The 15,942-nt window shown below is 39.5% G+C and overlaps 1 protein-coding gene across 2 annotated transcripts in view; it reads right to left on the bottom strand.

The window, feature by feature from the left end:
- The window catches only part of TMEM38B (transmembrane protein 38B), a 58,671-nt gene that overhangs the window by 15,293 nt on the left and 27,436 nt on the right, over positions 1 to 15,942 (bottom strand). The window contains exons 3-4 of one of the 2 annotated variants that reach the window (XM_066367517.1): positions 4,997 to 5,193; positions 4,102 to 4,189 (exon numbers count right to left, since the gene is read on the bottom strand). In XM_066367517.1, coding sequence (XP_066223614.1) covers positions 4,102 to 4,189; positions 4,997 to 5,193 — 285 coding nt within the window. The remainder of the gene's footprint in view (positions 1 to 4,101; positions 4,190 to 4,996; positions 5,194 to 15,942) is intronic. The other variant, XM_066367518.1, reaches the window with a different exon arrangement.

The following is a 15,942-nucleotide window of genomic DNA, read 5'->3' on the forward strand; positions in this document are numbered from 1 at the left end:
TCATTCTTTCTTTTCCTTGAAGGGTAGCAGGTTTGCAGCTGAGCAGTTTTATCAGCCTGTTTCCTGCCTGTAGAATTTTGGGAGTCTGAAGCCTTCTTTTATTTCATCTTATCTCTGTCCCTTTCAGTCCAACCAAGCTGGCACTATTTCTGCTGATCTAATATTTTCAAAGACCTTGTGGGTCTCCTGTGTATAACAGGGATTCATGCCATTAGTCAAAACAGTCCTTCACAGATCCTCCCTAGATAGTCCCATCTATAGTCTGGGTTCCACTGTGATAGCTGAATGGATCCATGTATCACATGCCTAGTCCCTTTTAACACTAGCAAAAATTGTCCAGCAATGCCCTTGAGTTTCTCCTGACAGCACAATTTCCTAAGAACAAGTCTCCTAATTTTATCACCTTTTGCAATCTGGATTGGCTGAGAATTTCCTAAATCATCAAGTCTTGGTTTCTTTATTTAGCAGTTATTCCCTCAATTTGAATCTTTCCTCTCACACTTTATTATAAGAAGCAAGGAGAAACCAGTCCAAACCTTCAACACTTTGCTTTTATATTGCTTCAGCTAAATATCCATGTTCACTGCTTACAAGTTATGCTTTCTACAATTCAGCTAAATTTTCTGCCACTGTGTAAGTGTATCATCTCTCCACTTTTTTTTTTTTTTAAGCAAGAGAGAAAGGGAGAGAGGGAGTGGGAGAAAGAAAGAGAGGGACAGACAGGAAGGGAGAGAGATGAGAAGCATCAACTCATAGTTAAAGCACCTTAGCTGTACACTGATTGCTTTCTCACACATGCCTTGACCAGGGGGCTCTAGCAGAGCCAGTGACCCCTTGCTCAAGCCAGAGACCTCAGGGCTCAAGCAGCCATGGGGTCATGTCTATGATTCCATGCTCCAGCTGGCGACCTCACACTCAAACTAGTGAGCCCACATTCAAGCCCATGAGCAGGCACTCAAAGTGGTGACCTCAGGGTTTCAAACCTGGGCCCTCAGCATCCCAGGCCAACGTTCTATGCACTGTGCCATCGCCTGGTCAGGCTCTCCAATTTCTAATACCATGTTCCTCATTTCCTCCCAGACCTCACCAGCACTTGTAACATTCATATTTCTACCACCATTACGTTTATGACAATATATGTATTCTCTAGGACCAAACAGGCTTTCTATATTTGGTAATATGTATATAGATGAAAAGTTATATATATACATGCATACACAAAATATCATTTAATTGTTTGACAAGGTATTTATCATTCAATTCATCTAATATTTATTGTCTACTATGTGGTAGGTGCTTAAGATACAAAAGCAATCAAAAACGACAAAAATCCCAGTCCTTGGATTCTTATATTCTTTGAAGCATGGGGGGTAGGGGGGCGAAGGGGAGAGGAAAGTAAACACAATGAACAAATAAGTTATAGAATATGATAAATGCTGTGAAACAACAAAAAATGAATAATAGAGGGAAATGTTCCAATTTTAGGCAGGGTAGTCCTCACTGAGAAGGCAAGATTTGAGAAAATACTTTAAGCAAAGTAGATAGGGAGGTAGCTACCTGATAAAAAAGATTCTAGGCAGCCTGACCAGGCGGTGGCACAGTGGATAGAGCATTGGACTGGGATGCGGAGGATACAGGTTCGGGACCCCGAGGTCACCAGCTTGAGCACGGGCTCATCTGGTTTGAGCAAAAGCTCACCAGCTTGAACTCAAGGTTGCTGGCTCGAGCAAGGGGTTACTCAGTCTGCTGAAGGCCCGAGGTCAAGGCACATATGAGAAAGCAATCAATGAACAACTAAGATGTTGCAATGCACAACGAAAAACTAATGATTGATGCTTCTCATTTCTCTGTTTCTGTCTGTCCCTGTCTGATTCTCTCTGTTAAAAAAAAAAAAAAGATTCTAGGCAAAGAGAAAAGCTAGTGTTAAACCAGATCACAACTGGCTTTTTCAAGAGTAAGAGTGTAGTGAACAAGGGAGAGAACAGTAAGAGATAAAGTCAGAGCAAAGTGACTGTGGGGAAGAGGCATATTTTGGAGGGTTTTATAGGCCATTTGGGGGAGTCACTGCGAAGTTTTTAACAGAAGAGGAATATAATTTGATTCTGCTTTAAAGCTCCAAGAAATGGCTTATAAAAGATGTTTCAAGGCATGCACTCAAAATGAGAAAAATTTCCCCTTAATTAGACTAATGACTTATTCATAACAGTATCAATCAAAGCCTCCCTTATTCTATTTCTAAACTACCTCATTCAAGCTTTTTAAATTTTTTAAAATTTTTTCTATTGATTGGAGAGAGAAGAAAGGAGAAAGGGAGGGAAGATAGAGAAAAGCATCAGCTTGTTCCACTTAGTTGCTCCATTTTAGTTGTGTACTCGCTGCTTCTCATATGTGCCCTGACCAGCAATGGAACTGTGACCTCGGGCACTGGAACGACACTCAACCCCTTGAACCGCCCGGCCAGGGCTCATGCAAGCATCAAGGAGTACTGTCCAAGTTAAATATCCTGGAATTTTGTGATTCTCAAACATTTCACCATCTATACAAATTTTCAACTTTCATTTTTAATTCCTTTTAATGAGCTTATTTTCACATCAATCTTTTTTAGCCTTGCTTATTACAGCCATTATTCCATAAGTCTTTTCCTTCTTGAATTGTGGGAACAGTAACTGTACTTCTCTGTTTCATTTTCAGGTACATCAAGGATACATTTGCGACATTTAATATTGGGTCAATGTCTTTAGAGAACATCTAACAATTAAATTTTCTTAGTGGACACAAAAGATAGTTTGCATCAAACAAGTATAGAGTGGGCTATTTCCTCTAATCTTTTTCTTATTGTTATATACAATTAAACCCAGCTTCCATTTTTTTTTTTTTTTTTTTTTTTATTTTTCTGAAGCTGGAAACGGGGAGAGACAGTCAGACAGACTCCCGCATGCGCCCGACCAGGATCCACCAGGGGCGAAGCTCTGCCCACCAGGGGGCGATGCTCTGCCCCTCCGGGGGGGGGGGGGTCGCTCTGCCTGACCAGAGCCACTCTAGCGCCTAGGGCAGAGGCCAAGGAGCCATCCCCAGCGCCCGGGCCACCTTTGCTCCAATGGAGCCTCAGCTGCGGGAGGGGAAGAGAGAGACAGAGAGGAAGGGGGGGGGGGGGGTGGAGAAGCAAATGGGCGCTTCTCCTATGTGCCCTGGCCGGGAATCAAACCCGGGTCCCCCGCACGCCAGGCTGACGCTCTACCGCTGAGCCAACCGGCCAGGGCCAAACCCAGCTTCCATTTTTAAAGCAGCTAACAACATATTGATTTGTTCTCATAAGACTAATATTTTACTAACGGAACTATGTAAATTTGAAATCTGAGTGATTTCATTAAATAAAATGCCAAGAGCCTGCAATTGATTCACTTCCATCCAGAGAAATCTGTGCCTTGTAATTCTCTCTCCATAAATTCATACTCTTCTCACAATTCTATAATAATCTAGAAGTTTTTGTTTAATTTTATTTCCCAAAGGGAAGAATTCACAGATAAATGAATACAATATATATTTTAAAAACCATATTTGAGAGAGCAGACTTTTTGAAAAAATAAAGTTTCCTGTTTTCTTCCCAATATCATTACTATTTTTTCCACCTATATTTCAGCCACATTTAGAATCTGTAAATGTTTTTAAAAAGAATTTTTGCGGTCCTGGCTAGTTGGCTCAGTGGTAGAGTGTCACCCCAGTGTGTGGATGTCCCAAGATTAATACCCAGTCTGGGCACACAAAAGAAGCGACCATCTGCTTCTCCACCCCTCCCTCTTCCCCTTCCCTCTCTTTCTCTCCCCCCTCCTGCAGCCACAACTCAATTGGTTTAAGGACATCAGCCCCAGGCACTGAGGATGGCTCCCTGGAGCCTCTGCCTCAGGTGCTAAAAACAGCTCGGTTGCAAGCATGGCCCCAGATGGGGGTTGCCAGGTGGATCCCAATCAGGGCATGGGGAAGTCTGCCTCTCTATTTCCCCTCCTCTCACTTAAAAAAGAAGAAGAAGAAGAAAAGAAAAAGAACTTTGGTAAGGTCTAAGAACAAAATGCCAAGTCTCTGATATAGTTTATGCCAACTCACTAGGACATCTTCAGCCATTCATCACCTTGAGGTTTCCAACTTCCTTTTACGAATTGCTCAAAATGTGTGATAATGCTACCACCTGCACCTAAAAATAAGAAAATAAAACAAAAATACTCAGCCAAATTTACTAGAGAAAATAATTGAAACAGAGCTATAACTTGATCTCCTAACTTAAAATCTCAAGAGGATCCCAAAAATATAATTCGGGGAAAGAAGAACAAAGTTGCCTTGTACATTTATGGTACTGACACTACTGCAATTCTTCCCTTTCACCATCATGGCAACTGTCTACTGCATGATTACAGTTAAAATGGAGTCTTCAGGCACAGAGTTGTGGCCAGAGGCTTGTTTCAGATCTGAAAAATAAGATCCTCTGCTTTATCATTTCCCTCCCTGATGTTAGTTTTAGGTGAAATACACTATAACAAGGATCAGAGAAATCTGTTCAATTCCTACATACAAAAGCACTCAACAGTAAAGGAATGCAAAGTAAACATGAACCCATAATCAACCATGTTTACTATTTTCAGTTATTGAAGATTAAAATAAACAGAGCAACTTTTTTACATGTACCAACCACATAATTTATGTAAACTTATTTATTATGGCACTATACCTTAATTAATTATGAATCCCTCTGGTTCTGGAGCTACTAATGAAACCAATCATAAAAATTTTATACTGTAAGACAGTCAGGCTTAAAATAATGGCTGATGACTAGTACATACTAGTGAAAAGTGCTAATTTTGAATTAACTTTACTAGCCAACAGAATCAAGGCTTCCATTCTCCAAAGGGACATTGTTATTCAAGTATGTGGTCCCCATTAATGCAACTAGAGAATTGTTCCGTAGTTGTGGTACACCAATAACAGAATATTTATGAACACGTACTGTTAATATTACCTCGGGCCCATCCAATAGCTATCATGACCATCCAGCCATTTTTGTAATAGCTATTAGCATGTTTGATTCCACCTACTATTTTCCAAGTTCTGGTCACTTCCTTCATTCCTGCAGCCAAGAGTTGAACAGGTAGGAAAGAGTAGCCCTGGGAAACTAGGTCATTTGGGCAAAAAAAAATAATATACCTGAAATTAAAATTTAAATATTTTAATATATAAATGGAATCAGAAGAACAGAAATAAAAATATCAGCAATAACAATTTGACAAAACATAACAAACATGTGACTTCCAAGAAGACCACAGATTGGGTAGAGTTGGCTTTTTAAAAATCACATGAGGCCCTGGCCGGTTGGCTCAGTGGTAGAGCGTTGGCCTGGCGTGCGGGAGTCCTGGGTTGAATTCCCGGCCAGGGCACACAGGAGAAGCGCCCATCTGCTCTCCACCCTTCCTCCTCTCCTTCCTCTCTGTCTCTCTCTTCCCCTCCCACAGCCAAGGCTCCATTGGAGCAGAGTTTGCCTGGGCACTGAGGATGGCTCCGTGGCCTCTGCCTCAGGTGCTAGAATGGCTCTGATTGCGGCAGAGCGATGCCCTAAAATGGGCAGAGCATCGCCCCCTGGTGGGCATGCCGAGTGGATCCTGGTCAGGTGCATGCAGGAGTCTGTCTGACTGCCTCCCCGTTTCCAGCTTCGGAAAAATACAAAAAAATAAATAAATAAAATCACATGAAACAAATATAATAATCTGCCTAAAAGTCATGACCAGAGGGGGAATTTCACCCTTTTTGGACTTCTGAATATTCTATATATGTAAAAAGTATTTACTGATTTTCTAATTTGTGACTATACTCTTCTAGAAGCTAAGTGCTGAAGCCACTAACAAAATAAAGCAAATGTATAATCATTTCTAGAGTAGGGACTTCTCTATCTAGAGTGCCTTATCTTTTCTTTTCTTTTCCCTTTCCCCCTCCCTTCTCTCTCCTTCCCTCCCTCCCTTCCTTCCTTTCTTTTTCTTTCTCTTTCTTTCCTTTTCTTTCTTTCCTTTTTTCTTTTCCTTCCTTCCTTCCCTCCCTCCCTCCCTCCCTCTCTCTCTCTCTCTCTCTTTCTTTCTTTCTTTCTTTCTTGAATTAAGTCAGAGGCAGGGAGGCAGAGACAGACTCCTACATGCACCCCGACCAGGGTCCACCCAGCAAGCCTTCTACCAGGCAATGTTCTGCCCATCTGGGGCCACTGCTCCATTGCTCAGCAACTGAACTATTTTAGCACCTTAGGGGAGGCCATGGAGCCATCCTCAGCATCCGGGGTCAACCGTGTGAGCCATGGCTGCAGGGAGGGACAGAGAGAGAGAAAGAGAGGAAAGAAACATAGAGAAAAGAGAGAGAGAGGTGGAGGGTGGAGGAGGAGTGGAGAAGCAGATGGTCACTTCTCCTGCATGCTGACTGGGAATCAAACTCAGGACTTCCACACACTGGGCCGATGCTCTACTGCTAAGTCAACCAGCCAGGGAGTGCCTTTTCCTCTGGGAAAAGGAATTAGAAAAAAGCCCTTGATAGCTGAGCAAGGGCCACATTTAAACTCCGTTAACATCTTCACCTGTGCCCTCTGTGCAGCACATAAACTGCAACCTATACCAATAAAGATCACGGCTCTCAAGCACAAAGATTTTATTAAGGAAAAACATATTTTCATACAGTTAAAAAAATATAAAGCTTGCTCTTCAATTCAGTTGAGTAAGATTTAAGTTTTACCAATTAAATTGTGATACTGGTTTAAGAATAATCCACTCCTTCTCAGGTGAATTCTTTTTTGAAGCTCATTTGTTCTAAACATCTGTTCAAACAGTTTAGCAAAAGTGTTAAATTGGAAAACACTACTTCTTTCCCCCCCAATTTCTAAAAATACTCTCTAATTGACAATTTTGTGCTTAAAGCAAAACGTATCTTATTTCTAATAGAGTGATATGGAATACACTGTATGAAAGAAGTATTATTTTTCTTCTAAAAGAAGTTGTTAATCTTATTGCAATTCATGATTCATGATGTAAGAATTCCCAAAAGTATTCATGGAATATAAAATTTATTTGCCAAAATACTACTTCAGAGACCACATAGGAGATGCAGTAGTTTGTCCAGCCTGAGGCAGTCTCTCCTTTATCCCCGCCTACCAGTTCCTTCTTATTCTTCACGGTCCCACTCATACTATTCCATATACATTGAGCCTGGGAGTTTGTTTATTTAATATCTCAGTTCAGACCGAATTCTAATGGCTCTATACAACTAAAACAATTGGTTCCTATTCCTAAACATAGATAGCTCTTAATATATTTTTCTTTACAATATATATAGGCTGCAGTGCTCATAATAAACTGCAATAGTCTTTAGATGGCAGGAATAACTCATCTTGATATCCTCTCACCTAAAACTCAGCATGATGAAAACTAGTCCTGAATTAAATCCTTTATTAACAGTTAATCTTGAGGCAAAATACAAAATATATTAATTTTAAAAATCATTTGATAATTAAAAAGTTTGAGAGAACGAGGCCCTGGCCGGTTGGCTCAGTGGTAGAGCGTCGGCCTGGCGTGCGGAAGTCCCAGGTTTGATTCCCGGCCAGGGCACACAGGAGAAGCGCCCATCTGCTTCTCCACCCTTCCCCTCCTTCCTCTCTGTCTCTCTCTTCCCCTCCCGCAGCCAAGGCTCCATTGGAGCAAAAGATGGCCCGGGCGCTGGGGATGGCTCCTTGGCCTCTGCCCCAGGCGCTAGAGTGGCTCTGGTCGCGACAGAGCGACGCCCCAGATGGGCGGAGCATCGCCCCTGGTGGGCGTGCCCGGTGGATCCCGGTGGGGTGCATGCGGAAGTCTGTCTGACTGCCTCCCCATTTCCAGCTTCAGAAAAATACAAAAAAAAAAAAAAAAACGTTTGAGAGAATGGAATAAATTACCTGAGATAAGTAAAAAAGCTTCTCGAAAATGACTTGATTTAAAATTTTTACATAATCATATATTTTGAAAGCCTCTACATAATTCTCTCTTTAAATATAGAACACATTTCCAGGAAGTCAGTCAGGCATTAGGGAAAAAATGAGTTACACTTAAATAAACAATTTTAAAATTTATTTTTAAATAAAATTAAAGTATTTTGGTATCCAATATAGATTAAGAAAGGGGGATTTGGTTTCAAAAGTAAGACAAATAACAAATGACCCCATTTTCATTTTCTACACTGTCTTCAACAAATTAAAAACCTATATACTATTACAAGAGCAATCCTGGACATTTTATCTTCAACTATGTAACATTATGACATATAATCTAAAATTTGTAATAATTGCTATTTCTAATAAATAAACCTTAGTTCCATTTAATCATATATCTCTAACACATACCTATAATAAGCTAACATTTAGAACAGAAACCATCTTGTTTCAAGTGTTAAATAGTCATGGGACAAAAGAACAATTGTTTATTGTACTCAGTACATTTATAAGTAAACCTATCAAACTAGTGGTGTCTTAACCACACAAGTTAGCTTTTTAAAATTTATTTAATGAATCACTCAACCAATACTCATTAAGAAATTATTATTAAGAAATAATCCCTCCTTCTGTAAAAATTATCATTTTAACTTTTACTAAAATTGTCACTATAAGGAACTTTTAATTTGTAGAGTTCCTAAAAAAAAAACATATCAGAAAAGAAGAAATGGAACATATTGAATGAGAAATTCAATGAGAAAGCATTTAATTTCTCATCCATTTTTAAGTCACTTAGGTTAATAAAGAGGAAAAATGGCCAAAAGTAGTGCTAAATAATAGAAGTCAGTCTAAAACAGGATAAAAACAGGATGCTAAGCCACTGACAAAAGAAAGCTAAACCAGCCTGACCAGGTGGTGGAGCAGTGGATAGAGCGTCGGACTGGGATGCGGAAGGACCCAAGTTCAAGACCCTTGAGGTCGCCAGCTTGAGTGCAGGCTCATCTGGCTTGAGCAAAAAGCTCACCAGCTTGGACCCAAGGTCGCTGGCTTGAGCAAGGGGTTACTCAGTCTGCTGAAGGCCCGCAGTCAAGGCACATATGAGAAAGCAATCAATGAACAACTAAGGTGTTGCAACAAAAAACTGATGATTGGTGCTTCTCATCTCTCTCCATTCCTGTCTGTCTGTCCCTATCTATCCCTCTCTATGACTCTTATCTCTGTCCCTGTATTTAAAAAAAAAAAAAGGCTAAATCAGTTTAAGTAGGAAAGATGAAAGTAGAAATTGGGTTACTACAAGAGATGACCCTAGAAACGCTTCCCGTGGTTCGTCATTGAGAACTCTGTTTTCACTCTACTATTAATTCCACTCCCTATCAAAGACAGTATTACTTAACTCAGCCAAAATAGAACTATGAACTACATACAGTCTATATAAGCCCAATATGACACCTTTGTTCTTGCTCTTATTACTCTAACAAAGTAATTATACGATTTGAAAAAGACTATTGCAGAATGACAGACCTTTAAAACTATACCTTTTCTTGTTTTTTCCTCATACAAATGCAGTCTCAGTTATGCAAGTGTGCAATACATAATAGATATTTGAAGTTTAAGGAAAACAAACAGAGATACAAGAATCAATACACAAAAATTACAAGATATTTATTTCCCACAGAAATTTTCAAAGAAAAATCCTAGGAAAGTGTACAGTCTTCTAACAGTTATTTCCCTTTGCCAGTAGATGGTGCTGATCTCCAGATGTGAGCACTATGAGCTATTGTACCAAATAAACATGACCTTTCCAGAAAGTACATTCACAGAATCCCTAGGTTTAGCTGCCTAGAGTTTAAAGTGTATTCCAAACATTATTTTGTCTCTCAGACTCAAATCAAATAAATATTATAAATATGTTCTCAACATTAAAACCTAAAAAATAGGAAAATATACAATGTCTTTAAGAAAGTATCATTTTTTATATTTAAGAATCTGTGAGGACAGAGAAAATCTTTGTATTTTCAGAATCCAAAGCAATCTACTACTACATAAGTGCAGAATGAAGGACTAGATACCCTAGGCTTAAATCCTGGCTCCAACAAATAGGTACGTCAGATACCCTGTGCAAGTTATTTAACCCCTCTTGCCTCAGCTACTTCAAATGTTAAATGAGAATAAAATAGTACCTACCTTGCAGGGTTCCTGTGCGGCTTAAGAGGATAATATATGTGAAGCCCTTAGAAAACTATCTGGGACACAGTAAATACTACATCAGTGGTTGCTATTGTTGCTGTTTGGTAATGACCAACAAAACTAGAACCATTAAAAATGCTCATCAGCAAAAGAATAAAATATATTAATATAATGAATTAATAGCAAAAAGAGGAAATAAACTACAGCTACATGCAAGAATACAGATGAATCTTAGTAACCTAATGTTCAGTAAAGAAAACAAGACCCAGAGAACTACAGTGAGTCCGTAAAGTCATGGTGCACTTTTGACCGGACACAGGAAAGCAACAAAAGATGATAGAAATGTGAAATCTGCACCAAATAAAAGGAATACTCTGGGCCTGACCTGTGGTGGCGCAGTGGATAAAGTGTCGACCTGGAAATGCTGAGGTCACCTGTTCGAAACCCTGGGCTTGCCTGGTCAAGGCACATATGGGAGTTGATGCTTCCAGCTCCTCCCCTCCCCTTCTCTCTCTCTGTCTCTCCTCTCTCTCTGTCTCTTCCTCTCCTCTCTAAAAAAAAATTAATTAATTAATTAAAAAAAAATTTTTTAAATAAATAAATAAAAGGAAAACTCTCCCAGTTTCATACCTATTCAGTGCAGTTCGATGAGGGCTCATGCACAGATTCTTTAGGGCTCCTTAGGTAGCTATCCCGTATAGCCTCTACAGATTCGTCACTGACTGATGGCCTACCAGAACGGGGTTTCTCCACCAAACTGCCGGTTTCCTTCAATTGCTTATGCCACCGAGTAATGTTATTCCTATGTGGTGGCACTTCGTTATAAACGCGCCGATATTCACGTTGCACTTTGGTCACATGCTGCCACATCATCCTACAGAAACTGGGAGGGTTTTCCTTTTATTTGGTGCAGATTTCACATTTCTATCGTCTTTTGTTGCTTTCCCGTGACCGGTCAAAACTGCACCATGACTTTACGGACACACTGTATATATGGTCATGTGTGACTTAACAGTGGGAATATGCTCTGAGAAATAAGTTGTTAGGGAATTCTGTCATGTGAACATCGTAAAGTGCCCTTACAGGGGACATCAAAATAAATGGCAAGGGTTCTGGGAAGACGGTAGCAGCAGTAGATGCATAGATTTTAATCTCTTCAAATCTCCATATAAAAACTGACAAGGCATGTAGCCAGCAAAACCAAAATCCCATCCACAACACCTACAACAAAACTGAGTGACAAGGTACCCCTTCAAATCCCAAAAGCAAAGACAATTCGCCAACACCAACAAGACCTACACTGCTTGACAGGAAAAAGAAAGCAACAAAGTGGCAACTAATGAACCTAATAACAACTCCAAAATAGCTAATAGGTATACACCAGGAAGAACAGCAGGCCAATTTGGAAAAAAAACAAAAACACTAGCTGAAACCAGGAGGGATTCTGGCACGTCCAATACTTTGTGAGACAAAAGATCCATGATAAGAAGGTCTGAAAAGAGGCTGGATCACTTTAGAAACCGTGAACATTCGAAACTGATCACCCAGGCTATCTTCTAGAATAAGCCCCATAATGAGAGGAAACTGGTGGTGTGGAATCAAAACCCAGGGTAGAATACCAGAAGAAAGAGAGATCCAGACTAAACGGGGGGGGGGGGGGGGGGGGGGGGGGGAAGACCCAGGAAATCTCAGAACGCAGGTCACCATCTTTAGAACACTATATAATAACAACAGAGGCAGAGCTCTACAATCAGAATACTTTTCTGAACTTCACCTTATGCCAAAAGTTAAAGAAACCTAATTCACCATAAAAATGACCAACAGGAAAGAATCAAAGTCAAATGTCATACAAATTTATTATAAAAAAAGAATAAATCCATAGAGACAATGAAATAACATAGGAAAATATGTCCATAGAACAGATCAAATCTGCAACCTACTATTTCAAAACAAGCTAAAGACATTCAGAAAGGGATAATAATACATAAAATCAGAATGAGAATAACTGAGAACTGAAGATAAAATACTCAGGAAAAAATTTAAAAAGTCATTTTACTAATGAAGACCAAACTGGAAGAAAAACAAAGAGAAATAAATGTAACAGTGCCTTCAAAAAAATACTGTGAAAGGAAAAACATTTTAAATTAATAAAACTAATAAAAGGTTTCACTGAAGAAAGGTAAAGAAGAGACAATATATCAATAATAGGTGTTCCTAAAGAAAGGGAAGAGCACAAATACTAAAATAACCTTGTCAATTAAAAAAAAATGTATAGCTACTATCCATGTACCTAAGAATACTGACCCAGAATAAACACCAAGATATATTTTCTTTAAATTATTAGGCTTTGAATAATGCACTCCTATGTTCACTGCAGTATTATTTTTTTCTTTTTTTTTCTTTTTAAATTAATTTTAATGGGGTGACATTGATAAATCAGGGTACATATGTTCAGAGAAAACATCTCTAGGTTATTTTCACATTTGATTATGCTGCATTCCCATCACCCAAAGTCCAATTGTCTTTCATCACCTTCTAACTGGTTTTCTTTGTGCCCCTCCCCTCCCCCAACCCCCTCCCTCTCCTCCCCCCACCCCATAACCCCCACACTCTTGTCCATGTCTCTGAGTCTCATTTTTATGTCCCACCTATGTATGGAATCATATAGTTCTTAGTTTTTTCTGATTTACTTATTTTGCTCAGTATAATGTTATCAAGGTCCATCCATGTTATTGTAAAAGATACAATGTCATCATTTCTTATGGCTGAGTAGTATTCCATAGTATATATGTACCAAAGCTTTTTAATCCACTCGTCCTCTGACGAACACTTGGGCTGTTTCCAGATATTCGCTATTGTGAACAATGCTGCCATAAACATGGGGGTGCATTTCTTCTTTTGAAATAGTGCTATGGTGTTCTTGGGGTATATTCCTAACAGTGGGATAGCTGGGTCAAAAGGCAGCTTGATTTTTAATTTCTTGAGGAGTCTCCATACTGTTTCCCACAGTGGCTGCACCAGTCTGCATTCCCACCAGCAGTGCAGGAGGGTTCCCTTTTCTCCACATCCTCGCCACATTTATTCTGTGTTGTTTTGTTGATGAGCGCCATTCTGACTGGTGTGAGGTGATATCTCATTGTGATTTTAATTTGCATTTCTCTAATGATTAGTGATGTTGAGCATTTTTTCATATGCCTATTGGCTATCTGTATGTCCTCTTTGGGGAAGTGTCTATTCATTTCTTTCACCCATTTTTTTATTGTATTGTTTGTCTTCCTGGTATTGAGTTTTACAAGTTCTTTATAAATTTTGGTTATTAACCCCTCATCAGACGTATTGTCAAATATATTCTCCCACTGTGTAGTTTGTCTTTTTATTCTGTTCTTATTGTCTTTAGCTGTGCAGAAGCACTGCAGTATTATTTACAATAGCCGAGGATGGGAAGCAGCCCAAGTGCCCATCAGTAGATGAGTAGGTAAAATAAAGCTGTGGTACGTTTACACAATGGTATATACTCCTCACTTAAAAAAAAGGAAATCTTACCTCTTATGATAGCATGGACGGACCTGGAGAGCATTATGCTAAATGAAATAAGCCAGTCAGAGAAAACAAATACCATATGTTGTCACTTATATGTGGAATCTGATGAACAAAATAAACTAACAAACAAAATAGAAGCAGACTCATAGGTACAGAGAATAGACTGACAGCTGTCAGAGGGGAGGGGGTCTGGGTGAGAAAGGTGAGAGAATCAAGTAAAAGGAAAGAAAGAAGGAATGGAAAGAAGGGAGGGAGGGAAGGAAGGAGGGAGGGAGGGAGGGAGGGAAGGGAGAGAGGGAGGGAGGGAGGGAAGGAAAAGAGGGGAGGGAGAGAGGGAGGGAAGGAGGGAGGGAAGGAGGGAGGGAGGGAGGAAGGAAGGAAGGAGGGAAGGAAACCACATAGAAAGACAACAATATGGTGATTACCAGACGGAAAGGGGGAAGGTGGAGAGGAGAAGGTAAAGGGGGATAAACGATGGTGAAAGGAGACTTGACTTGGGCTGGAGAATGCACAGTACAATATTCAGATGAAGTATTATAGAACTGTTAAAAGTCACTTTGTCTGCTATGTGAGGAACAGACTCAGGGGATAAAATGTCCATGCAAGAAACAATGGTGGTTAGCTTACAGGAGTACAAGTGGAAGTGATAGAAAGTGTCAGATTCTGGATATTCTAGTTTTATATAGTTTCAATATCTAAAACACATTTTAAAATTCTCTAAAATGGCCTGACCAGGTGGTGGCACAGTGGATAGAGCGTCGGACTGGGATGCGGAAGGACCCAGGTTCGAGACCCCAAGGTCACCAGCTTGAGCGCGGGCTCATCTGGCTTGAGCAAAAAGCTCACCAGCTTGGACCCAAGGTCGCTGGCTCCAGCAAGGGGTTACTCGGTCTGCTGAAGGCCCCCGGTCAAGGCACATATGAGAAAGCAATCAATGAACAACTAAGGTGTTGCAATACACAACGAAAAACTGATAATTGATGCTTCTCATCTCTCTCCATTCCAGTCTGTCTGTCCCTATCTATCCCTCTCTGACTCTCTCTCTCTCTCTGTCCCTATAAAAAAAAAAAAAAAATTCTCTAAAATGAGCCTGACCAGGCGGTGGCGCAGTGGACAGAGCGTCGGACTGGGATGCGGAGGACCCAGGTTTGAGACTCCAAGATCGCCAGCTTGAGCGCGGGCTCATCTGGTTTGAGCAAAGCTCACCAGCTAAGACCCAAGGTCACTGGCTTGAGCAAGGGGTTACTCAGTCAGCTGTAGCCCCCCGGTCAAGGCACATATGAGAAAGCAATCAATGAATAACTAAGGAGTCACAACAAAAAACTAATGATTGATGCTTCTCATCTCTCTGTGTTTGTCTGTTTATCCCTATCTATCCCTCTCTCTGACTCTCGCTCTGTCTCTGTAAAACAAAAAAACAAAAAAACCCCTCCAAAATGCTGTAGTAATATCTTTTTAAAATATTTCTATGAAAATAAAAGTCCTTGAGAAAGTCTTTTAAAACACATAGCAATGGAAGACTTTACTTTCAGTATATGGTTAGATTAATAATTAAATTAACTAATGGTTAAACAAATCTTAGTGCCTGCTAAGTGTCAGGGCTCTGAAGTCAAACTTCCTGGTTTTGATACTACTTAATCGCTTACTAAATATAAAAATTTCAGTAAAATTTCTCTATGCCTCAATTTTCTCACTTATCAAATGGAATATAGCTATCTTGCAGGACTCTTGTGACTAAATATAAAAAACAAAATAAAGAATTTAGCTGACATATGTTAACAACTCAATAAATGTTACCATAGTTATCAAATTTATTATTCTACTCCTACTAGTTTCCACTGCACAGGTTCCTACTATTACCTTTTCCCATTACCACTATTTATAATATTTCCTTTTAATGCTGATTACATAGTCATTTAAAATTTATCAAAGTAAAAATAGACTTTTAAGTGTTCCTGACATGCTATATATTTCATTGATATGGGATTTAGTCAAAAGTATAGTTGTTTGCTTTAGATATATAACAAAGCACTCTGATTGGTATTATACCATTATTTTTTAATTTGATGGATTAATCCTCTGAAGGATAACTGAATTTGATTTTCAAGAATTGAAAGCAATTTTTACTAACACTTTTCTTCACTTCAAAATTAAATTCAAAACAACCAAATGTTAAATCTCTTAAGGCTCTGAAAAAATCAACAGAGTATGACAAGAACAATAACTACATATGAATC

Source organism: Saccopteryx leptura, chromosome 2 (genome assembly GCF_036850995.1).
Source record: "Saccopteryx leptura isolate mSacLep1 chromosome 2, mSacLep1_pri_phased_curated, whole genome shotgun sequence".
In the NCBI taxonomy this organism is placed as follows: domain Eukaryota; kingdom Metazoa; phylum Chordata; class Mammalia; order Chiroptera; family Emballonuridae; genus Saccopteryx; species Saccopteryx leptura.